At 50.8% G+C, this 25580-nt stretch overlaps 1 protein-coding gene across 2 annotated transcripts; it reads right to left on the minus strand.

Annotated features, from left to right (window-relative positions):
* Positions 1 to 1386: 1386 nt before the first annotated feature.
* LOC137418079 (uncharacterized) lies at positions 1387 to 25580 on the minus strand. Of its 2 annotated transcripts, XM_078783328.1 has the most exons (3): positions 25490 to 25580; positions 22944 to 24561; positions 1387 to 3176 (listed from the first exon to the last, which is right to left on the minus strand). In XM_078783328.1, exons 2-3 carry the CDS (start codon positions 24336 to 24338, stop codon positions 2715 to 2717), a joined length of 1857 nt encoding a protein of 618 aa, XP_078639454.1. In that variant the 5' UTR covers positions 24339 to 24561; positions 25490 to 25580; the 3' UTR covers positions 1387 to 2714. The 2 variants fall into 2 exon arrangements, with proteins under 2 accessions (XP_078639454.1, XP_067960136.2); XM_068104035.2 differs by lacking the exon at positions 25490 to 25580 and having other exon boundaries at positions 22944 to 24311.

Below are 25580 nucleotides of genomic sequence, written 5' to 3' on the forward strand. Positions count from 1 at the left end.
TTACTGCTGCCATTATCAAAAAAACGATTTTTGACATATCTCAGCCAATATTGCAGATAATTGAAAAATGAAGGTGTCTAGACCCATGTTTTGAAGGGCATAGATCATGATAGAACTATTCATAACATGATTACATGTGTCTATGGTATACTAGTATGCTAATTAGTGCTTTATTTACAAAATAATCACAGTTTTACGAAATAATAGACTCATATTAAGGTCCGTCTACACAGACGTTAACACAAAGTTTTATTTTTCTAAATATTACAACTGTCAAAATAGTCCTAGCACTCAATGTGACCACTCTTCTCTTGCTTGTTTTAGATAAACATCATTAGCATTAGTGATTCTACACTGAGTCAGTCATCATCATTTTCATCGAAATCGTCAGAGTCAAACTCTTCTTCTCCTTCCTCTTCCTTATCTTCCTCTTCCTTCCTTATCACGTATCCTTATCATTTGTAAAACTGATTATTTTGTAATTACAGCATTAATATGCATACTAGTATACCATAGACACATGTAATCATGTTATGAATAGTTCTATCATGATCTATGCCCTTCAAAACATGGGTCTAGACACCTTCATTTTTCAATTATCTGCAATATTGGCTGAGATATGTCAAAAATCGTTTTTTTGATAATGGCAGCAGTAATTTGCATAAAAATGGTATGTGGGACATTTTTTCAGCTTGGGGCCATAGCTAGTCATTTTCTACACATTTTTTCCAATCTAGAAACACTGATTAGAAGTATATCTCCGGGGGGTGCAGGGGGACCTAGTCTTCCTACTAGACTAATACAAAATCTCCCCAGCACTCTTGGACAAAAGTTATAGACAGTTGTAAATTAACTTGGTTATTGTCAAAGGCACTGTTGTGATCGATATTTATATTTGCTGAAAGATTCCGTTTTTTGTGTGATTCTCTGCGCAAGGGTAGGCTCAGTGATGCCAAAACAGTCCCACATGGAAAGGGTGGTTTTCCTTTGCCTTCCCAGTCAGAATCTGCGAAGCAATTTGGAATTTTGGCAGCATGCCAATGATAGCTGCCCTACTCTTCACGGATAACACTGAGGGATCTTTAACGTGCACCAACTAATACTGGCAGACGGGACAACCCGTTTAACATCCTTCTGACACACACTGATGAATCAACCGACCTGTGAAACACCAGGATGACAGTACTTGCTTGCTTCAGTACAGGTACCAAAAGAGGCATGTGAAAAAGGTATACTTAAAGAGTACGCTGGCCTGAAATGAAAACGTCAATTATTCACCCATATTTGCCATATCATAGATGTCAGGTGAGAAACCTCACATTGCACCTGTCATATATTTGATTGTTATGAATGTGCACATGACCAGAAGATTTGATGGATGCAGCTCAATTCCCAGACACATTTAATTGCAACAGGATCAACGTAAACCCTCTTCAATTCGAATGGATAAAAACAATGTTGATAAAATGATTGCAGCACACATGACATTTCAATCGAAATATCAATATAATTGTGGAATGCGTTCAGACTTCAATGCATGCAACACATCACGTGACAGACAATTCCATGGTCACATCGATGCGGATCAGCAATGTGGTGTTAATCGAGAATCATTTTATCCATTGGATGTCCAATAAAAATACCGCAACCGATTTTGCAATGATCCCAATGAATGCATTGAAGATCCTGCGGGTCACGAATGAATGATTTGGGGAAATTATCAAAATTCAGTTTTCAGACTTTTTCTTTTCAGACTCAGACAAAATTCAGGTTGGTCATACGATACATTTCCGGCAACAAAATATTGTTTTCCAATGTCTAAAAAACCAAATGCCATCTTCAAAGCTGTTGTGCGTCGGAGAGGTGTGCGGTCTCATCTCCGCGTATCATCGTAGGTGCTGTAAAAGTCCGTAATACCCTAGATTTTGAGATAGATCATAAGGCATGAAAATCAGTGGTTTCATAAAAGAAAAGACCTCCCCCTCCTCTATAAACACTGAAGCATCAATTATTGCCAGTTTTGGGATACTACTCCCAGTTGCCCTTAACTATAATAGTGTATCATGCCTGTTACGGACGCAGTTTGTTCACCTACTAAAATCTCGATAAATTGAGCGTGCACTTCTATTTCTTCCTTTAAAAAATCCTTCACGTCCTTCTTTAGAATGAGGGATTTCTGACAGTCCAACGATACTGTCAAAAAAGGCAGCTTAGCTCCAATACTGAACCTTTGTAGTCCAGGACTCAGGAGCACACTGGTTTGACTCCATTGAGGCCTAGATGGTATTCAAAATCACAGGGGTGTATTAGTTGTTTTTCTTTAAACAATCAGATGGCCACATACTCAAACAATTATCTGAATACTCATTGCCTTTTTCTTGGTAGTCCAAATGCACACATCAGACATCTTTACAACTTCAATAACACAAAAATTACAACGGTAGTACTGCTTATGCTGCTCACTGATACATCCAATGCCACATAAATCCCAACAGCAATTACACATGCCAGCTGTCCAACATAGCAAAGTTATTCAGGTTTCAGGTCTTTCACACTACAATATAGTGTGCACATCCTTTACTTCCTGTTCTTTCCTTTACTTCCTGTAAATGTGCATTACTTCCTGTTCAATTCCACAAGCACCAAAATGTATCTTAAAGGCTGGACATCACAAAAAACAATTCCTCGCATTTAAAAAGCATTATACGAAGCTTTTACAATGGCCACTGAAGCTGCTTTTCCCATTCGGATATATCATCAACTTCATGGCTTTTGTCCTGAAGAATCCACTGAAGGACAGCAGTGTCTCTCTCGCTGTCGGTAACTGGGAGCCAGGGTGACAGGGTACCCATTTGGTCGCTTAGCTGTGCGCAACTACCTTGTAAGCGCGCGAGCTCCGCCCGGAGCACTTCGCTCTCGGCTTCGGCCCTCCGTCGACCCTCGGTTTCACGAACCGTCTCCTCTCGTATCCTCCGAACACCAGCTCGTAGGTTGACTCTCTCCTGCTCCCAGCCATCTGCTTCCTTTCTCAGGCGTCGAGCTTCCGACTTGAGGCGTTCCACTAACCGTGCGGCAGCCTGGAGTTCGGCCTGTAAGCTCCGCCGAGCTCTGGCCCAGGCAGCCCGCTCACGACGTGCCCGATCTCCTGCCATTGCCAGTTCCCGCTCACTCGTGGTCTGATGATAAAAAAGAAGAGGAACGATATATATGTTGAATTGTGGTTAAACAGATTTCACACTTATCTTGTTTTTATCATACAGGATCAGTGGATCATTTGTTTTCCTTTGTCGAGTTTGCATTCTTAACACCATATTTGGAGGCCAAGTGCCAATGACATCCTCCAGAAACATGGTAACACAAAATTCATTCATTTTATACAGATTGGTGGTTCTGCTAAAGCAGTTTCTTTGGAAAAGATGCAACCCTGGACGGGTTGCCACTCCAACACAGGATACCGAAGTGAGTGTATAGGAAATTGACATTCAACTGAGGTTCGGCAATAACTCATCTAATTGTGGCATTAAAAGCATTAGTAACTTCCCCATTCATCCCTCCACCACATGCCGCCCCCTTTGATCCCTCTTTACTTCCTTCACTCCCCGCCACCTTCTTGCTTCCTTCATGCCTCATCCCCACCTTCCTTGCTTCACTTCCCCCAATCCCACTGCTTCCCCATCCTCCCACTCCCTTTCTGCTTCCCCAGCATCACACTCCCTTTCTGCTTCCCCAGCGACACACTCCCTTTCGACTTCCCCAGCGTCACACTCCCTTTCGACCTCCCAGCGTCACACTCCCTTTCTGCTTCCCCAGCGTCACACTCCCTTTCTGCTTCCCCAGCGTCACACTCCCTTTCTGCTTCCCCGGCGTCACACTCCCTTTCTGCTTCCCCAGCGTCACACTCCCTTTCTGCTTCCCCAGCGTCACACTCCCTTTCTGCTTCCCCAGCGTCACACTCCCTTTCTGCTTCCCCAGTGTCACACTCCCTTTCCGCTTCCCCAGCGTCACACTCCCTTTCTGCTTCCCCAGTGTCACACATCCTTTCTACTTCCCCAGCGTCACACTCCCTTTCTACTTCCCCAGTGTCACACTCCCTTTCTGCTTCCCCAGTGTCACACTCCCTTTCTGCTTCCCCGGCGACACACCCCTTTGTGCTTCCCCAGCGTCACACCCCGTTTTCTGCTTCCCCAGTGTCACACACCGTTTTCTGCTTCCCCAGCGTCACACTCCCTTTCTGCTTCCCAAGCGTCACACTCCCTTTCTACTTCCCCAGTGTCACACTCCCTTTCTACTTCCCCAGTGTCACACTCCCTTTCTACATCCTCAGTGTCACACTCCCTTTCTACTTCCCCAGTGTCACACTCCCTTTCTGCTTCCCCAGCGTCACACTCCCTTTCTACTTCCCCAGTGTCACACTCCGTTTTCTACTTCCCTAGTGTCACACTCCCTTTCTGCTTCCTCAGTGTCACACCCCCTTTCTACTTCCCCAGCGTCACACTCCCTTTCTACTTCCCCAGTGTCACCCTCCGTTTTCTACTTCCCTAGTGTCACACTCCCTTTCTACTTCCCCAGTGTCACACTCCCTTTCTACATCCTCAGTGTCACACTCCCTTTCTACTTCCCCAGTGTCACACTCCCTTTCTACATCCTCAGTGTCACACTCCCTTTCTACTTCCCCAGTGTCACACTCCCTTTCTACTTCCCCAGCGTCACACTCCCTTTCTACTTCCCCAGTGTCACACTCCGTTTTCTACTTCCCTAGTGTCACACTCCCTTTCTACTTCCCCAGTGTCACACTCCCTTTCTACATCCTCAGTGTCACACCCCCTTTCTACTTCCCCAGCGTCACACTCCCTTTCTGCTTCCTCAGTGTCACACCCCCTTTCTACTTCCCCAGTGTCACACCCCCTTTCTGCTTCCCCAGTGTCACACTCCCTTTCTACATCCTCAGTGTCACACCCCCTTTCTACTTCCCCAGCGTCACACTCCCTTTCTGCTTCCTCAGTGTCACACTCCCTTTCTACTTCCCTAGTGTCACACTCCCTTTCTACTTCCCTAGTGTCACACCCCCTTTCTGCTTCCTCAGTGTCACACTCCCTTTCTGCTTCCTCAGTGTCACACCCCCTTTCTACTTCCCTAGTGTCACACTCCCTTTCTGCTTCCTCAGTGTCACACCCCCTTTCTACTTCCCTAGTGTCACACTCCCTTTCTGCTTCCCTAGTGTCACACTCCCTTTCTACTTCCCCAGTGTCACACTCCCTTTCTACTCCCCTCGTGTCACACTCCCTTTCTGCTTCCCCAGTGTCACACTCCCTTTCTACTTCCCCAGTGTCACACCCCCTTTCTACTTCCCTAGTGTCACTCTCCCTTTCTGCTTCCCCAGTGTCACACCCCCTTTCTGCTTCCCCAGTGTCACACTCCCTTTCTACTTCCCTAGTGTCACTCTCCCTTTCTGCTTCCCCAGTGTCACACTCCCTTTCTACTTCCCCAGTGTCACACTCCCTTTCTGCTTCCCCAGTGTCACACCCCCTTTCTGCTTCCCCAGTGTCACACTCCCTTTCTACTTCCCCAGTGTCACACTCCCTTTCTACTTCCCCAGTGTCACACCCCCTTTCTGCTTCCCCAGTGTCACACTCCCTTTCTACTTCCCCAGTGTCACACCCCCTTTCTGCTTCCCCAGTGTCACACCCCCTTTCTACATCCTCAGTGTCACACCCCCTTTCTACTTCCCCAGCGTCACACTCCCTTTCTGCTTCCTCAGTGTCACACCCCCTTTCTACTTCCCCAGTGTCACACCCCCTTTCTGCTTCCCCAGTGTCACACTCCCTTTCTACATCCTCAGTGTCACACCCCCTTTCTACTTCCCCAGCGTCACACTCCCTTTCTGCTTCCTCAGTGTCACACTCCCTTTCTACTTCCCTAGTGTCACACTCCCTTTCTGCTTCCCCAGTGTCACACCCCCTTTCTGCTTCCCCAGTGTCACACCGCCTTTCTACTTCCCCAGTGTCACACCCCCTTTCTGCTTCCTCAGTGTCACACTCCCTTTCTGCTTCCTCAGTGTCACACCCCCTTTCTACTTCCCTAGTGTCACACTCCCTTTCTGCTTCCTCAGTGTCACACCCCCTTTCTACTTCCCTAGTGTCACACTCCCTTTCTGCTTCCCTAGTGTCACACTCCCTTTCTACTTCCCCAGTGTCACACTCCCTTTCTACTCCCCTCGTGTCACACTCCCTTTCTGCTTCCCCAGTGTCACACTCCCTTTCTACTTCCCCAGTGTCACACCCCCTTTCTACTTCCCTAGTGTCACTCTCCCTTTCTGCTTCCCCAGTGTCACACCCCCTTTCTGCTTCCCCAGTGTCACACTCCCTTTCTACTTCCCTAGTGTCACTCTCCCTTTCTGCTTCCCCAGTGTCACACTCCCTTTCTACTTCCCCAGTGTCACACTCCCTTTCTGCTTCCCCAGTGTCACACCCCCTTTCTGCTTCCCCAGTGTCACACTCCCTTTCTACTTCCCCAGTGTCACACTCCCTTTCTACTTCCCCAGTGTCACACCCCCTTTCTACTTCCCCAGTGTCACACCCCCTTTCTGCTTCCCCAGTGTCACACCCCCTTTCTGCTTCCCCAGTGTCACACCCCCTTTCTACTTCCCCAGTGTCACACTCCCTTTCTACATCCTCAGTGTCACACTCCCTTTCTGCTTCCCCAGCGTCACACTCCCTTTCTACTTCCCCAGTGTCACACTCCGTTTTCTACTTCCCCAGCGTCACACTCCCTTTCTACATCCTCAGTGTCACACCCCCTTTCTACTTCCCCAGCGTCACACTCCCTTTCTGCTTCCTCAGTGTCACACCCCCTTTCTACTTCCCTAGTGTCACACTCCCTTTCTACTTCCCTAGTGTCACACCCCCTTTCTGCTTCCCCAGTGTCACACTCCCTTTCTACATCCTCAGTGTCACACCCCCTTTCTACTTCCCCAGCGTCACACTCCCTTTCTGCTTCCTCAGTGTCACACCCCCTTTCTACTTCCCCAGTGTCACACCCCCTTTCTGCTTCCCCAGTGTCACACTCCCTTTCTACATCCTCAGTGTCACACCCCCTTTCTACTTCCCCAGCGTCACACTCCCTTTCTGCTTCCTCAGTGTCACACTCCCTTTCTACTTCCCTAGTGTCACACTCCCTTTCTGCTTCCCCAGTGTCACACCCCCTTTCTGCTTCCCCAGTGTCACACCGCCTTTCTACTTCCCCAGTGTCACACTCCCTTTCTGCTTCCCCAGTGTCACACCCCCTTTCTGCTTCCCCAGTGTCACACCCCCCTTCTGCTTCCCCAGTGTCACACTCCCTTTCTACTTCCCCAGTGTCACACCCCCTTTCTACTTCCCCAGTGTCACACCCCCTTTCTGCTTCCCCAGTGTCACACCCCCTTTCTGCTTCCCCAGTGTCACACCCCCTTTCTACTTCCCCAGTGTCACACCCCCTTTCTACTTCCCCAGTGTCACACCCCCTTTCTGCTTCCCCAGTGTCACACCCCCTTTCTGCTTCCCCAGTGTCACACTCCCTTTCTACTTCCCCAGTGTCACACTCCCTTTCTACTTCCCCAGTGTCACACCCCCTTTCTACTTCCCCCGCGTCACACTCCCTTTCTGCTTCCCCAGTGTCACACTCCGTTTTCTACTTCCCAAGTGTCACACTCCCTTTCTGCTTCCTCAGTGTCACACCCCCTTTCTGCTTCCCCAGTGTCACACTCCCTTTCTGCTTCCCCAGTGTCACACCCCCTTTCTGCTTCCCCAGTGTCACACTCCCTTTCTACTTCCCCAGTGTCACACCCCCTTTCTGCTTCCCCAGTGTCACACTCCCTTTCTACTTCCCCAGTGTCACACTCCCTTTCTGCTTCCTCAGTGTCACACTCCCTTTCTACTTCCCCAGTGTCACACTCCCTTTCTGCTTCCTCGGTGTCACACTCCCTTTCTGCTTCCCCGGCGTTACACCCCCTTTCTGCTTCCCTGGCGTCACACCCCCTTTTCCGCTTCCCCAGCGTCACACTCCCTTTCTGCTTCCCCAGCGTCACACTCCCTTTCTGCTTCCCCAGCGTCACACTCCCTTTCTGCTTCCTCAGTGTCACACTCCCTTTCTGCTTCCCCAGTGTCACACTCCCTTTCTACTTCCCCAGTGTCACACCCCCTTTCTGCTTCCCCAGTGTCACACTCCCTTTTTACTTCCCCAGTGTCACACTCCCTTTCTACTTCCCCAGTGTCACACTCCCTTTCTGCTTCCTCAGTGTCACACTCCCTTTCTGCTTCCCCGGCGTTACACCCCCTTTCTGCTTCCCCGGCGTCACACCCCCTTTTCCGCTTCCCCAGCGTCACACTCCCTTTCTGCTTCCCCAGTGTCATACTCCCTTTCTGCTTCCCCAGCGTCACACTCCCTTTCTGCTTCCCCAGCGTCACACTCCCTTTCTGCTTCCCCAGTGTCACACTCCCTTTCTGCTTCCCCAGTGTCAGACTCCCTTTCTGCTTCCTCAGTGTCACACTCCCTTTCTGCTTCCCCGGCGTTACACCCCCTTTCTGCTTCCCCGGCGTTACACCCCCTTTTCCGCTTCCCCAGCGTCACACTCCCTTTCTGCTTCCCCAGTGTCACACTCCCTTTCTGCTTCCCCAGCGTCACACTCCCTTTCTACTTCCCCAGTGTCACACCCCCTTTCTACTTCCCCCGCGTCACACTCCCTTTCTGCTTCCCCAGTGTCACACTCCGTTTTCTACTTCCCCAGTGTCACACTCCCTTTCTGATTCCCCAGTGTCACACCCCCTTTCTGCTTCCCCACTGTCACACTCCCTTTCTACTTCCCCAGTGTCACACCCCCTTTCTGCTTCCTCAGTGTCACACCCCCTTTCTGCTTCCCCAGTGTCACACTCCCTTTCTGCTTCCCCAGTGTCACACCCCTTTTCTGCTTCCCCAGTGTCACACTCCCTTTCTACTTCCCCAGTGTCACACCCCCTTTCTGCTTCCCCAGCGTCACACCCCCTTTCTGCTTCCCCAGTGTCACACTCCCTTTCTACTTCCCCAGTGTCACACCCCCTTTCTACTTCCCCAGTGTCACACTCCCTTTCTACTTCCCCAGTGTCACACTCCCTTTCTGCTTCCCCAGTGTCACACTCCCTTTCTACTTCCCCAGTGTCACACCCCCTTTCTACTTCCCCAGTGTCACACTCCCTTTCTACTTCCCCAGTGTCACACCCCCTTTCTGCTTCCCCAGTGTCACACTCCCTTTCTACTTCCCCAGTGTCACACTCCCTTTCTGCTTCCCCAGTGTCACACCCCCTTTCTGCTTCCCCAGTGTCACACTCCCTTTCTACTTCCCCAGTGTCACACCCCCTTTCTACTTCCCCAGTGTCACACTCCCTTTCTGCTTCCTCAGTGTCACACTCCCTTTCTACTTCCCCAGTGTCACACTCCCTTTCTGCTTCCCCGGCGTTACACCCCCTTTCTGCTTCCCCGGCGTTACACCCCCTTTTCCGCTTCCCCAGCGTCACACTCCCTTTCTGCTTCCCCAGTGTCACACTCCCTTTCTGCTTCCCCAGTGTCACACTCCCTTTCTGCTTCCCCAGCGTCACACTCCCTTTCTGCTTCCCCAGCGTCACACTCCCTTTCTGCTTCCCCAGTGTCACACTCCCTTTCTGCTTCCTCGGTGTCACACTCCCTTTCTGCTTCCCCGGCGTTACACCCCCTTTCTGCTTCCCCGGCGTTACACTCCCCTTTCTGCTTCCCCGGCGTTACACTTCCTTTCTCCTTCCCCAGCGTCACACTCCCTTTCTGCTTCCCCAGTGTCACACTCCCTTTCTGCTTCCCCAGTGTCACACTCCCTTTCTGCTTCCCCAGTGTCACACTCCCTTTCTGCTTCCCCAGCGTCACACTCCCTTTCTGCTTCCCCAGTGTCACACTCCCTTTCTGCTTCCCCAGCGTCACACTCCCTTTCTGCTTCCCCAGCGTCACACTCCCTTTCTGCTTCCCCAGCGTCACACTCCCTTTCTGCTTCCCCAGCGTCACACTCCCTTTCTGCTTCCCCAGCGTCACACTCCCTTTCTGCTTCCTTAATGTCACACTCCATTTCTGCTTCCCCAGCGTCACACTCCCTTTCTGCTTCCCCAGCGTCACACTCCCTTTATGCTTCCCCCGCGTCACACTCTCTTTCTGCTTCCTCAATGTCACACTCCCTTTCTGCTTCCCCAACGTCACACTCCCTTTCTGCTTCCCCAGCGTCACACTCCCTTTATGCTTCCCCAGCGTCACACTCCCTTTCTGCTTCCCCAGGGTCACACTCCCTTTCTGCTTCCCCAGCGTCACACTCCCTTTCTGCTTCCTCAGTGTCACAGTCCCTTTCTTCTTCCCCAGCGTCACACTCCCTTTCTGCTTCCTCAGTGTCACACTCCCTTTCTGCTTCCCCAGCGTCACACTCCCTTTCTGCTTCCCCAGTGTCACACTCCCTTTCTGCTTCCTCAGTGTCACACTCCCTTTCTACTTCCCCAGTGTCACACTCCCTTTCTGCTTCCTCAGTGTCACACTCCCTTTCTGCTTCCCCGGCGTTACACCCCCTTTCTGCTTCCCCGGCGTTACACCCCCTTTTCCGCTTCCCCAGCGTCACACTCCCTTTCTGCTTCCCCAGCGTCACACTCCCTTTCTACTTCCCCAGTGTCACACCCCCTTTCTGCTTCCCCAGTGTCACACTCCCTTTCTGCTTCCCCAGTGTCACACTCCCTTTCTGCTTCCTCAGTGTCACACTCCCTTTCTACTTCCCCAGTGTCACACTCCCTTTCTGCTTCCTCAGTGTCACACTCCCTTTCTGCTTCCCCGGCGTTACACCCCCTTTCTGCTTCCCCGGCGTTACACCCCCTTTTCCGCTTCCCCAGCGTCACACTCCCTTTCTGCTTCCCCAGTGTCACACTCCCTTTCTGCTTCCCCAGTGTCACACTCCCTTTCTGCTTCCCCAGCGTCACACTCCCTTTCTGCTTCCCCAGCGTCACACTCCCTTTCTGCTTCCCCAGTGTCACACTCCCTTTCTGCTTCCTCAGTGTCACACTCCCTTTCTGCTTCCCCGGCGTTACACCCCCTTTCTGCTTCCCCGGCGTTACACTCCCCTTTCTGCTTCCCCGGCGTTACACTTCCTTTCTGCTTCCCCAGCGTCACACTCCCTTTCTGCTTCCCCAGTGTCACACTCCCTTTCTGCTTCCCCAGTGTCACACTCCCTTTCTGCTTCCCCAGTGTCACACTCCCTTTCTGCTTCCCCAGCGTCACACTCCCTTTCTGCTTCCCCAGTGTCACACTCCCTTTCTGCTTCCCCAGCGTCACACTCCCTTTCTGCTTCCCCAGCATCACACTCCCTTTCTGCTTCCCCAGCGTCACACTCCCTTTCTGCTTCCCCAGCGTCACACTCCCTTTCTGCTTCCCCAGCGTCACACTCCCTTTCTGCTTCCTTAATGTCACACTCCATTTCTGCTTCCCCAGCGTCACACTCCCTTTCTGCTTCCCCAGCGTCACACTCCCTTTATGCTTCCCCCGCGTCACACTCTCTTTCTGCTTCCTCAATGTCACACTCCCTTTCTGCTTCCCCAACGTCACACTCCCTTTCTGCTTCCCCAGCGTCACACTCCCTTTATGCTTCCCCAGCGTCACACTCCCTTTATGCTTCCCCAGGGTCACACTCCCTTTCTGCTTCCCCAGCGTCACACTCCCTTTCTGCTTCCCCAGCGTCACAGTCCCTTTCTGCTTCCCCAGCGTCACACTCCCTTTCTGCTTCCCCAGCGTCACACTCCCTTTCTGCTTCCCCAGCGTCACACTCCCTTTCTGCTTCCCCAGTGTCACACTCCCTTTCTGCTTCCCCAGCGTCACACTCCCTTTTTGCTTCCCCAGCGTCACACTCCCTTTCTGCTTCCTCAGTGTCACACTCCCTTTCTGCTTCCCCAGTGTCACACTCCCTTTCTACTTCCCCAGTGTCACACCCCCTTTCTGCTTCCCCAGTGTCACACTCCCTTTCTACTTCCCCAGTGTCACACTCCCTTTCTACTTCCCCAGTGTCACACTCCCTTTCTGCTTCCCCAGTGTCACACTCCCTTTCTGCTTCCCCAGTGTCACACTCCCTTTCTGCTTCCCCAGCGTCACACTCCCTTTCTGCTTCCCCAGCGTCACACTCCCTTTCTGCTTCCCCAGTGTCACACTCCCTTTCTGCTTCCTCAGTGTCACACTCCCTTTCTGCTTCCCCGGCGTTACACCCCCTTTCTGCTTCCCCGGCGTTACACTCCCCTTTCTGCTTCCCCGGCGTTACACTTCCTTTCTGCTTCCCCAGCGTCACACTCCCTTTCTGCTTCCCCAGTGTCACACTCCCTTTCTGCTTCCCCAGTGTCACACTCCCTTTCTGCTTCCCCAGTGTCACACTCCCTTTCTGCTTCCCCAGCGTCACACTCCCTTTCTGCTTCCCCAGTGTCACACTCCCTTTCTGCTTCCCCAGCGTCACACTCCCTTTCTGCTTCCCCAGCATCACACTCCCTTTCTGCTTCCCCAGCGTCACACTCCCTTTCTGCTTCCCCAGCGTCACACTCCCTTTCTGCTTCCCCAGCGTCACACTCCCTTTCTGCTTCCTTAATGTCACACTCCATTTCTGCTTCCCCAGCGTCACACTCCCTTTCTGCTTCCCCAGCGTCACACTCCCTTTATGCTTCCCCCGCGTCACACTCTCTTTCTGCTTCCTCAATGTCACACTCCCTTTCTGCTTCCCCAACGTCACACTCCCTTTCTGCTTCCCCAGCGTCACACTCCCTTTATGCTTCCCCAGCGTCACACTCCCTTTATGCTTCCCCAGGGTCACACTCCCTTTCTGCTTCCCCAGCGTCACACTCCCTTTCTGCTTCCCCAGCGTCACAGTCCCTTTCTGCTTCCCCAGCGTCACACTCCCTTTCTGCTTCCCCAGCGTCACACTCCCTTTCTGCTTCCCCAGCGTCACACTCCCTTTCTGCTTCCCCAGTGTCACACTCCCTTTCTGCTTCCCCAGCGTCACACTCCCTTTTTGCTTCCCCAGCGTCACACTCCCTTTCTGCTTCCTCAGTGTCACACTCCCTTTCTGCTTCCCCAGTGTCACACTCCCTTTCTACTTCCCCAGTGTCACACCCCCTTTCTGCTTCCCCAGTGTCACACTCCCTTTCTACTTCCCCAGTGTCACACTCCCTTTCTACTTCCCCAGTGTCACACTCCCTTTCTGCTTCCTCAGTGTCACACTCCCTTTCTGCTTCCCCGGCGTTACACCCCCTTTCTGCTTCCCCGGCGTTACACCCCCTTTTCCGCTTCCCCAGCGTCACACTCCCTTTCTGCTTCCCCAGTGTCATACTCCCTTTCTGCTTCCCCAGCGTCACACTCCCTTTCTGCTTCCCCAGCGTCACACTCCCTTTCTGCTTCCCCAGTGTCACACTCCCTTTCTGCTTCCTCAGTGTCACACTCCCTTTCTGCTTCCCCGGCGTTACACCCCCTTTCTGCTTCCCCGGCGTTACACCCCCTTTTCCGCTTCCCCAGCGTCACACTCCCTTTCTGCTTCCCCAGTGTCACACTCCCTTTCTGCTTCCCCAGCGTCACACTCCCTTTCTACTTCCCCAGTGTCACACCCCCTTTCTACTTCCCCCGCGTCACACTCCCTTTCTGCTTCCCCAGTGTCACACTCCGTTTTCTACTTCCCCAGTGTCACACTCCCTTTCTGATTCCCCAGTGTCACACCCCCTTTCTGCTTCCCCACTGTCACACTCCCTTTCTACTTCCCCAGTGTCACACCCCCTTTCTGCTTCCTCAGTGTCACACCCCCTTTCTGCTTCCCCAGTGTCACACTCCCTTTCTGCTTCCCCAGTGTCACACCCCTTTTCTGCTTCCCCAGTGTCACACTCCCTTTCTACTTCCCCAGTGTCACACCCCCTTTCTGCTTCCCCAGTGTCACACCCCCTTTCTGCTTCCCCAGTGTCACACTCCCTTTCTACTTCCCCAGTGTCACACCCCCTTTCTACTTCCCCAGTGTCACACTCCCTTTCTACTTCCCCAGTGTCACACTCCCTTTCTGCTTCCCCAGTGTCACACTCCCTTTCTACTTCCCCAGTGTCACACCCCCTTTCTACTTCCCCAGTGTCACACCCCCTTTCTACTTCCCCAGTGTCACACTCCCTTTCTGCTTCCTCAGTGTCACACTCCCTTTCTACTTCCCCAGTGTCACACTCCCTTTCTACTTCCCCAGTGTCACACTCCCTTTCTGCTTCCTCAGTGTCACACTCCCTTTCTGCTTCCCCGGCGTTACACCCCCTTTCTGCTTCCCCGGCGTTACACCCCCTTTTCCGCCTCCCCAGCGTCACACTCCCTTTCTGCTTCCCCAGCGTCACACTCCCTTTCTGCTTCCCCAGCGTCACACTCCCTTTCTGCTTCCCCAGCGTCACACTCCCTTTCTGCTTCCTCAGTGTCACACCCCCTTTCTGCTTCCCCAGTGTCACATTCCCTTTCTACTTCCCCAGTGTCACACTCCCTTTCTGCTTCCTCAGTGTCACACTCCCTTTCTACTTCCCCAGTGTCACACTCCCTTTCTGCTTCCTCAGTGTCACACTCCCTTTCTGCTTCCCCGGCGTTACACCCCCTTTCTGCTTCCCCGGCGTTACACCCCCTTTTCCGCTTCCCCAGCGTCACACTCCCTTTCTGCTTCCCCAGTGTCACACTCCCTTTCTGCTTCCCCAGCGTCACACTCCCTTTCTGCTTCCCCAGCGTCACACTCCCTTTCTGCTTCCCCAGTGTCACACTCCCTTTCTGCTTCCTCAGTGTCACACTCCCTTTCTGCTTCCCCGGCGTTACACCCCCTTTCTGCTTCCCCGGCGTTACACCCCCTTTTCCGCTTCCCCAGCGTCACACTCCCTTTCTGCTTCCCCAGTGTCACACTCCCTTTCTGCTTCCCCAGTGTCACACTCCCTTTCTGCTTCCCCAGCGTCACACTCCCTTTCTGCTTCCCCAGTGTCACACTCCCTTTCTGCTTCCCCAGCGTCACACTCCCTTTCTGCTTCCCCAGCGTCACACTCCCTTTCTGCTTCCCCAGTGTCACACTCCCTTTCTGCTTCCCCAGCGTCACACTCCCTTTCTGCTTCCCCAGCATCACACTCCCTTTCTGCTTCCCCAGCGTCACACTCCCTTTCTGCTTCCCCAGCGTCACACTCCCTTTCTGCTTCCCCAGCGTCACACTCCCTTTCTGCTTCCTTAATGTCACACTCCATTTCTGCTTCCCCAGCGTCACACTCCCTTTCTGCTTCCCCAGCGTCACACTCCCTTTATGCTTCCCCCACGTCACACTCTCTTTCTGCTTCCTCAATGTCACACTCCCTTTCTGCTTCCCCAACGTCACACTCCCTTTCTGCTTCCCCAGCGTCACACTCCCTTTATGCTTCCCCAGCGTCACACTCCCTTTCTGCTTCCCCAGCGTCACACTCCCTTTCTGCTTCCCCAGCGTCACAGTCCCTTTCTTCTTCCTCAGTGTCACAGTCCCTTTCTTCTTCCCCAGCGTCACACTCCCTTTCTGCTTCCTCAGTGTCACACTCCCTTTCTGCTTCCCCAGCGTCACACTCCCTTTCTGCTTCCCCAGTGTCACACTCCCTTTCTGCTTCCCCAGTGTCACACTCCCTTTCTACTTCCCCAGCGTCACACTCCTTCTGCTTCCCCAGTGTCACACTCCCTTTCTACTTCCCTAGTGTCACACTCCCTTTCTGCTTCCTCAGTGTCACACTCCCTTTCTGCTTCCCCAGCGTCACACTCCCTTTCTGCTTCCCCAGTGTCACACTCCCTTTCTGCTTCCCCAGTGTCACACTCCCTTTCTGCTTCCCCAGCGTCACACTCCCTTTCTGCTTCCCCAGTGTCACACTCCCTTTCTACTTCCCTAGTGTCACACTCCCTTTCTACTTCCCCAGCATCACACTCCCTTTCTGCTTCCCCAGTGTCACACTCCCTTTCTGCTTCCTCAGTGTCACACTCCCTTTCTGCTTTCTCAGTGTCACACTCCCTTTCTGCTTCCTCAGTGTCACACTCCCTTTCTGCTTTCTCAGTGTCACACTCCCTTTCTGCTTCCCCAGTGTCACACTCCCTTTCTGCTTTCCCAGCGTCACACTCCCTTTCTGCTTCCCCAGTGTCACACTCCCTTTCTGCTTCCCCAGTGTCACACTCCCTTTCTGCTTCCTCAGTGTCACACTCCCTTTCTGCTTTCTCAGTGTCACACTCCCTTTCTGCTTCCCCAGTGTCACACTCCCTTTCTGCTTCCCCAGTGTCACACCCCCTTTCTGCTTCCCCAGTGTCACACTCCCTTTCTACTTCCCCAGTGTCACACCCCCTTTCTACTTCCCCAGTGTCACACTCCCTTTCTGCTTCCTCAGTGTCACACTCCCTTTCTACTTCCCCAGTGTCACACTCCCTTTCTACTTCCCCAGTGTCACACTCCCTTTCTGCTTCCTCAGTGTCACACTCCCTTTCTGCTTCCCCGGCGTTACACCCCCTTTCTGCTTCCCCGGCGTTACACCCCCTTTTCCGCTTCCCCAGCGTCACACTCCCTTTCTGCTTCCCCAGCGTCACACTCCCTTTCTGCTTCCCCAGCGTCACACTCCCTTTCTGCTTCCTCAGTGTCACACTCCCTTTCTGCTTCCCCAGTGTCACACTCCCTTTCTACTTCCCCAGTGTCACACCCCCTTTCTGCTTCCCCAGTGTCACACTCCCTTTCTACTTCCCCAGTGTCACACTCCCTTTCTGCTTCCTCAGTGTCACACTCCCTTTCTACTTCCCCAGTGTCACACTCCCTTTCTGCTTCCTCAGTGTCACACTCCCTTTCTGCTTCCCCGGCGTTACACCCCCTTTCTGCTTCCCCGGCGTTACACCCCCTTTTCCGCTTCCCCAGCGTCACACTCCCTTTCTGCTTCCCCAGTGTCACACTCCCTTTCTGCTTCCCCAGCGTCACACTCCCTTTCTGCTTCCCCAGCGTCACACTCCCTTTCTGCTTCCCCAGTGTCACACTCCCTTTCTGCTTCCTCAGTGTCACACTCCCTTTCTGCTTCCCCGGCGTTACACCCCCTTTCTGCTTCCCCGGCGTTACACTTCCTTTTCCGCTTCCCCAGCGTCACACTCCCTTTCTGCTTCCCCAGTGTCACACTCCCTTTCTGCTTCCCCAGTGTCACACTCCCTTTCTGCTTCCCCAGCGTCACACTCCCTTTCTGCTTCCCCAGTGTCACACTCCCTTTCTGCTTCCCCAGCGTCACACTCCCTTTCTGCTTCCCCAGCGTCACACTCCCTTTCTGCTTCCCCAGCGTCACACTCCCTTTCTGCTTCCCCAGTGTCACACTCCCTTTCTGCTTCCCCAGCGTCACACTCCCTTTCTGCTTCCCCAGCATCACACTCCCTTTCTGCTTCCCCAGCGTCACACTCCCTTTCTGCTTCCCCAGCGTCACACTCCCTTTCTGCTTCCCCAGCGTCACACTCCCTTTCTGCTTCCCCAGCGTCACACTCCCTTTCTGCTTCCTTAATGTCACACTCCATTTCTGCTTCCCCAGCGTCACACTCCCTTTCTGCTTCCCCAGCGTCACACTCCCTTTATGCTTCCCCCGCGTCACACTCTCTTTCTGCTTCCTCAACGTCACACTCCCTTTCTGCTTCCCCAACGTCACACTCCCTTTCTGCTTCCCCAGCGTCACACTCCCTTTATGCTTCCCCAGCGTCACACTCCCTTTCTGCTTCCCCAGGGTCACACTCCCTTTCTGCTTCCCCAGCGTCACACTCCCTTTCTGCTTCCTCAGTGTCACAGTCCCTTTCTTCTTCCCCAGCGTCACACTCCCTTTCTGCTTCCTCAGTGTCACACTCCCTTTCTGCTTCCCCAGCGTCACACTCCCTTTCTGCTTCCCCAGTGTCACACTCCCTTTCTGCTTCCCCAGTGTCACACTCCCTTTCTACTTCCCCAGCGTCACACTCCCTTTCTGCTTCCCCAGTGTCACACTCCCTTTCTACTTCCCTAGTGTCACACTCCCTTTCTGCTTCCTCAGTGTCACACTCCCTTTCTGCTTCCCCAGCGTCACACTCCCTTTCTGCTTCCCCAGTGTCACACTCCCTTTCTGCTTCCCCAGCGTCACACTCCCTTTCTGCTTCCTCAGTGTCACAGTCCCTTTCTTCTTCCCCAGCGTCACACTCCCTTTCTGCTTCCTCAGTGTCACACTCCCTTTCTGCTTCCCCAGCGTCACACTCCCTTTCTGCTTCCCCAGTGTCACACTCCCTTTCTGCTTCCCCAGTGTCACACTCCCTTTCTACTTCCCCAGCGTCACACTCCCTTTCTGCTTCCCCAGTGTCACACTCCCTTTCTACTTCCCTAGTGTCACACTCCCTTTCTGCTTCCTCAGTGTCACACTCCCTTTCTGCTTCCCCAGCGTCACACTCCCTTTCTGCTTCCCCAGTGTCACACTCCCTTTCTGCTTCCCCAGTGTCACACTCCCTTTCTGCTTCCCCAGCGTCACACTCCCTTTCTGCTTCCCCAGTGTCACACTCCCTTTCTACTTCCCTAGTGTCACACTCCCTTTCTACTTCCCCAGCATCACACTCCCTTTCTGCTTCCCCAGTGTCACACTCCCTTTCTGCTTCCTCAGTGTCACACTCCCTTTCTGCTTTCTCAGTGTCACACTCCCTTTCTGCTTCCTCAGTGTCACACTCCCTTTCTGCTTTCTCAGTGTCACACTCCCTTTCTGCTTCCCCAGTGTCACACTCCCTTTCTGCTTTCCCAGCGTCACACTCCCTTTCTGCTTCCTCAGTGTCACACTCCTTTTCTGCTTCCCCAGTGTCACACTCCCTTTCTGCTTCCTCAGTGTCACACTCCCTTTCTGCTTTCTCAGTGTCACACTCCCTTTCTGCTTCCCCAGTGTCACACTCCCTTTCTGCTTCCCCAGTGTCACACCCCCTTTCTACTTCCCTAGTGTCACACTCCCTTTCTGCTTCCCCAGCGTCACACTCCCTTTCTGCTTCCCCAGTGTCACACCCCCTTTCTACTTCCCTAGTGTCACACTCCCTTTCTACTTCCCCAGCGTCACACTCCCTTTCTGCTTCCCCAGTGTCACACTCCCTTTCTGCTTTCCCAGTGTCACACTCCCTTTCTGCTTTCTCAGTGTCACACTCCCTTTCTGCTTCCCCAGCGTCACACTCCCTTTCTGCTTCCCCAGCGTCACACTCCCTTTCTGCTTTCTCAGTGTCACACTCCCTTTTTACTTCCCTAGTGTCACACTCCCTTTCTACTTCCCCAGCGTCACACTCCCTTTCTGCTTCCCCAGCGTCACACTCCCTTTCTACTTCCCCAGCGTCACACTCCTTTTCTGCTTCCCCAGTGTCACACTCCCTTTCTGCTTCCTCAGTGTCACACTCCCTTTCTGCTTTCTCAGTGTCACACTCCCTTTCTGCTTCCCCAGTGTCACACTCCCTTTCTGCTTCCCCAGTGTCACACCCCCTTTCTACTTCCCTAGTGTCACACTCCCTTTCTGCTTCCCCAGCGTCACACTCCCTTTCTGCTTCCCCAGTGTCACACCCCCTTTCTACTTCCCTAGTGTCACACTCCCTTTCTACTTCCCCAGCGTCACACTCCCTTTCTGCTTCCCCAGTGTCACACTCCCTTTCTGCTTTCCCAGTGTCACACTCCCTTTCTGCTTTCTCAGTGTCACACTCCCTTTCTGCTTCCCCAGCGTCACACTCCCTTTCTGCTTCCCCAGCGTCACACTCCCTTTCTGCTTTCTCAGTGTCACACTCCCTTTTTACTTCCCTAGTGTCACACTCCCTTTCTACTTCCCCAGCGTCACACTCCCTTTCTGCTTCCCCAGCGTCACACTCCCTTTCTACTTCCCCAGCGTCACACTCCCTTTCTGCTTCCCCAGCGTCACACTCCCTTTCTGCTTCCCCAGCGTCACACTCCCTTTCTGCTTCCCCAGTGTCACAATGCGTTTCTGCTTTCCCAGTGTCACACTCCCTTTCTGCTTTCTCAGTGTCACACTCCCTTTCTACTTCCCTAGTGTCACACTCCCTTTCTACTTCCCCAGCGTCACACTCCCTTTCTGCTTTCTCAGTGTCACACTCCCTTTTTACTTCCCTAGTGTCACACTCCCTTTCTACTTCCCCAGCGTCACACTCCCTTTCTGCTTCCCCAGCGTCACACTCCCTTTCTGCTTCCCCAGTGTCACAATGCGTTTCTGCTTTCCCAGTGTCACACTCCCTTTCTGCTTTCTCAGTGTCACACTCCCTTTCTACTTCCCTAGTGTCACACTCCCTTTCTACTTCCCCAGCGTCACACTCCCTTTCTGCTTTCTCAGTGTCACACTCCCTTTTTACTTCCCTAGTGTCACACTCCCTTTCTACTTCCCCAGCGTCACACTCCCTTTCTACTTCCCTAGCGTCACACTCCCTTTCTGCTTCCCAGTGTCACATTAAGGTCATCATCGTCTTCCAGAGGAAATGTTGGAACCCATCTGTGGATCCGCAAACGGGTCAGACCCATCGCTGAGGGCCTCATAGAATCACATAGGGCCTCATAGAATCACATAATGCGTTATTGTGTTTATATAATTGACAATGCCCTGATAACGAAGCCACACCTTCATCTTTAGCTTTGGGGCGATTAAGGCATGCCAGGAATTGCTATATAAACAATGGAGAGCTGAGTCTGCCAGTGCCACCAGCGAAGTAGACCAGCGTTTTTAAATGGAGCGACATTATCTTATTTTTATCTTATCGACAAACGGTTATCGACAAACCACATGTCACGGACTGCTTTATAAACATTTATGACGTCAATTGCTTATTTTTAGGTTCAAATAAACATACTCATCCACCATTGATGCATACACATTCCTTCAAGGTGAACAACACATCCGCAGATGGCGCAGACCCATCCGCCGATGGGTCTGCATTGTCATTTATCGTGCATCCACAGATGGGTTCCAACAGAAACACTGGGTTCAGCAACATTGAGGGTGAATACTATGACCTCGTGCCAATGGCCAGGATCTACTGCCTACACAGAAGATCTACACAGAAGATCTACACAGAAGATCTACACAGAAGAATGACATTCTCGTTAGATCGAAGGAACATTTTGGCACCTTCTTATAACCAGCCAGGTAAAGCAGCCCGATGAATCTTTGATGACACATCCCATGCCAAAACTACCCATGCTCTTGAGAAGGCCTTGTACTTGAAGATGTTCTCAAAGGCCTGAAACAGCATGCAGGCTGAGTTTAGCTCCAGGCCCTGATTCTACGTACCGGTATGTGAAGTTGTATACCGGTGGCTGGTGCAGAACTCAATCCTCATGAATAGGCCAATTACAAACCGCTGACCGCCTGGGATGCTAAAACATCCCTCCTTCATCTGCTCTGTTAAAAGCATTACGTACAGTCAACAGTGAACCAATTTGGGGCCTACTGAAGAGGGGGTAAGTCCGCAAGGATAGTGAACATCATTGGCAGTTTTCATGACCATGTGAGGACGTGCCTCCATCAATGGAGAAATAAATAAACCTTTTAAAGTCACTATCAGCTGTCTGGTTTCGCCAGACACCCAATAATGATCTGTAGAAGTTGAGAATCTGAAAAGGGAAAATCACCATTGAACACCAGCTGTTTGAGTGCGCAGAGTCTAAAAAGCATGATGTAGCAAGGTGAGTCTCCAACAAATCAGACTCGACAAGGAATGGAAGCAGATGAGCTGGCTCCCTGGCCAAATTCCAAGTTCCTGCTCTAACCTACAGGGGGAACTGCTTCAGTGGGAAGCAAATTATGCTACCTGCAACCATGTGCTGCTTACAAAAGAAAAAGAACAAGGGATAGATTGGAGTAGAACACAGGGAAACAAAACAAGATTCATTCATGTCATATTGCAGGAAGCATAGTAAGGAGCAAGTGGAAGTACAAAAATAATTAAAAACAAAATGATAGCAAAAGCTCCAGATTTGAGAAATGCAACTTTCTCACTTGCAATACAAGCACTCGATGTGACATTTTTCCGCAGGGTTTTCGTATTCAGAGCGTTCTTTGGTTGACACTTGTTCCCCCCTATGGGCCGGTGCTCCTGCCTCACACCTTGCTCGGCTTCACGCTGTTCAAACCAAAACTTTCAGAATCATTGGAATCTCCTGCGATGAAGCTAACTCTGAGGGCTTTTCACTCACTCACCGCAGGCAGGTAGGTGGTCTTTCTGTCTTCTACCGACTCCTCTCCGGCCTTGCTCCTCCAGCTCTCTCTGTGGTCTGTCCCCCTAATATTCCTACAGGTCGCACATGAGCTGCCTGCAACCCTCTTATGGTTAAACTGCCAAAATCAAGACTCTCTGCTCACCTTCACTCTTTCATTCCTCTTTTCTCCCACCTCTGGAACAAACTCCCTCACCCTCTTCAATCCCACTCCTCCCTCCAGGTCTTTAAAACATCTGTTCACCACCATCTCTTATCTTCCCCCATCCCAAATCTTGATCTTCTCTGCCCTCGCTAATTCACCCAAGGTCCACTTTTTTGAAATAGCAACTTCTTTCCTGGAAGTCCTAGCAGTGTCCAAGTGTTTTATAGTTCTCCTCCCCCCCCCCCCCCCCCCCCCACCTTCCCACGCCGCCTCCTCCCAAGCCCTCCCCCTCCCACAGATCTCCCAATGTCCCTGCTCTCAAATGTTGTGCTTGTGTGCTTCCCTCTCTCTCCCCATCTTGTCTTCCGCTCCCTTTACCATATGTTTTTATGTGTCCGTTTTTTTTTTTTGTGATTAATGTTAGCTCTTACACGAGCCTCGATCTTGTATACAAAAAACAAACTGGAGAAGGTAATTCAAAATGAAAAAGCATCTTGCCCCATCTTACTCTAAGTCTAGTAGGATGAACAGTGAAACGGGTTCTCAAATTAACAATACACTCACCTGCCTCATCAACGTTGCCTTTTCTTCGATCAGTTGTGTTTGTTGCTCCTTTAAGATCGCCAGCTTATCCTGGGCACAAGCTAATGTGGTCCGGCAGGCCTCCAGCTCTTCGGCCTGGTGCCATGCTCTTTCCTGAAGTCCCTGCTTTTCCTGCACCAAGCGGCAGGCCTCTTCTGTCAATCGGCCACTCTCTTCTTGCAGAGCTTGGATCACATTCAAAGCCTCCTCTCTGGCTCCCATCAAGGCATGTCCTTCCTTTGCTCTCAACACAAGGTCCTGCTTGACTTCATCAAGGCTCGCTAAAATTACTCGCTTTTCTTGCTCCAGAATTTGTAACCGTGCTTCAGCCTGCTCCTTGGTCGCCTTTTCTTGTTTCAGTTCGCTCTCTAAAACCTTAACTTTACACCTGGTCTGCTCAAACATTACCACAACTTTCTTCAGCTCCTTTGCACAGGAGCGCTTCTGCTTCTCGGAATCGGCAAGTTTCATCCTGAGAGCCTCATTTTCCTTGTCCGCCCTCTGAAACCTCCTAAAGTACCAGGTGCTTTCTTGCTCCAGACAGTGCAAGTGCAGGAGCGTTGACGTCGCATTGCACTGACTCGTCTCGTTGTCTCCCTGAAGTTGGCCATGTGCGAGCTGCAACTTCTCCAGCTCAAGCAACTTTTTCCTAAATTCCGCAGTAGCGTATTTTTGCTCTTTATTGGTAAGTTTTTCTTTAAATATTTCATACATTTCCTTGCATCTCCCTTGTAAGGTATTTGTATCCAACTTCTTATCAGAATGTCTGATTCTATCTGAGCTTGTATCAGCTTCGCTTGATTGATATGTTTCCGACCCTTGGTTTCCGTCTCTGGGCATTGATAACTGTTCAGTGGGTAATCTATATGAATCATTGTAATAATTACTTGTTTTAGATTTACTCTCGGGATTGTTTTCTCCTCTTCTCATGTCATTCAGTTGTTTATATAAGGTGACGTTCCTTTCCTCTAGGCAAACCATTGCATTTTGAAGCCTTTCGATAACCGACTCCATTTCTTTAATTTTTGCTTGGCTGTCTCTCTTCCGATCACCATAGAATAACGTCTGTGATTGATTGCCATTCCAGTACTGCTGAGTTTTCTCACAACAGAATGTACTCATCTCTGGACACACATTTGAAGAGTGTTCCATGCAAATGCTCCGTGTTCCATGGTCTGCGTGATGCATGTTGGTGGCCCTGTGGGGCAATGACCAAGCCCCATCTATTCGCTGCATCTCCAAACTTGCAGGGATTTGCTCCATTGCAACTCTATAATCGGTTTGAGCACCTGATGCAATTTTTGTCTTTAATCCTGCCCATAAATGCTTTTTTTGGGGCACTCTTTGCTGCATATAGCTTGGCTCAGATGATGTCATCAGAAGTTACAAAAGAAGGAGATCGAAACATGAAACATCTTCTTCCTGCTGGCGTAAGCTTGCAGAGATCACTTTCATCACCTCCGTGAAGATTCAGAACATGTGTGGGCGTATTTGTTTATGTTCTAGAGAAAGGCACATCAAATCCTCCAGCATCTTGGATGTTGTAGTTTGGTACGTCTTTCGATACGCACTTGTTCCAAAAGTCAAGGCATGAAAGTATCTGTGTAAACAAGAAACAGTGGCGATTAAACAAAATATTAAGGTTTCACGGTAATTGTTCGCAAAAAAATGTTTCCAAAAAAAGTCCTGCGCATAAGAAAAAAACAAATTTGCGCGCCTTTAGAATTACCCTTTAGAATTACACTTTAGAATTACCCTTTAGATCACCCTTTAGAATTACCCTTTAGAATTACCCTTTAGAATTACCCTTTGGAATTACCCTTTAGAATTACCCTTTAGAATTACCCTTTGGAATTACCCTTTAGAATTACCATTTAGAATTACCCTTTAGAATTACCCTTTAGAATTACCCTTTGGAATTACCCTTTAGAATCACCCTTTAGAATTACCCTTTGGAATTACCCTTTAGAATTACACTTTAGAATTACCCTTTAGATCACCCTTTAGAATTACCCTTTAGAATTACCCTTTAGAATTACCCTTTGGAATTACCCTTTAGAATTACCATTTAGAATTACCCTTTAGAATTACCCTTTAGAATTACCATTTAGAATTACCCTTTAGAATTACCCTTTAGAATTACCCTTTAGAATTACCCTTTAGAATTACCCTTTAGAATTACCCTTTAGAATTACCATTTAGAATTACCCTTTAAAATTACCCTTCAGAATTACCCTTTAAAATTACCCTTTAGAATTACCCTTTAAAATTACCCTTTAGAATCACCCCTTAGAATCACCCTTCAGAATTACACTTTAGAATTACCCTTTAGAATTACCCTTTGGAATTACCCTTTAGCCCTTTAGAATTACCCTTGAGAATTACACTTTAGAATTACCCTTTAGAATTACCCTTTAGAATTACCCTTTAGAATTACCCTTTAGAATTACCCTTCAGAATTACCATTTAGAATTACCATTTAGAATTACCCTTTAGAATTACCATTTAGAATTACCATTTAGAATTACCCTTTAGAATTGGATGTTGTAGTTTGGTACGTCTTTCGATAAGCACTTGTTCCAAAAGTCAAGGCATGAAAGTATCTGTGTAAACAAGAAA

The sequence above is a fragment of the Myxine glutinosa genome, chromosome 8 (assembly GCF_964187855.1).
Source record: "Myxine glutinosa chromosome 8, kmMyxGlut1.1, whole genome shotgun sequence".
NCBI lineage: Eukaryota > Metazoa > Chordata > Myxini > Myxiniformes > Myxinidae > Myxine > Myxine glutinosa.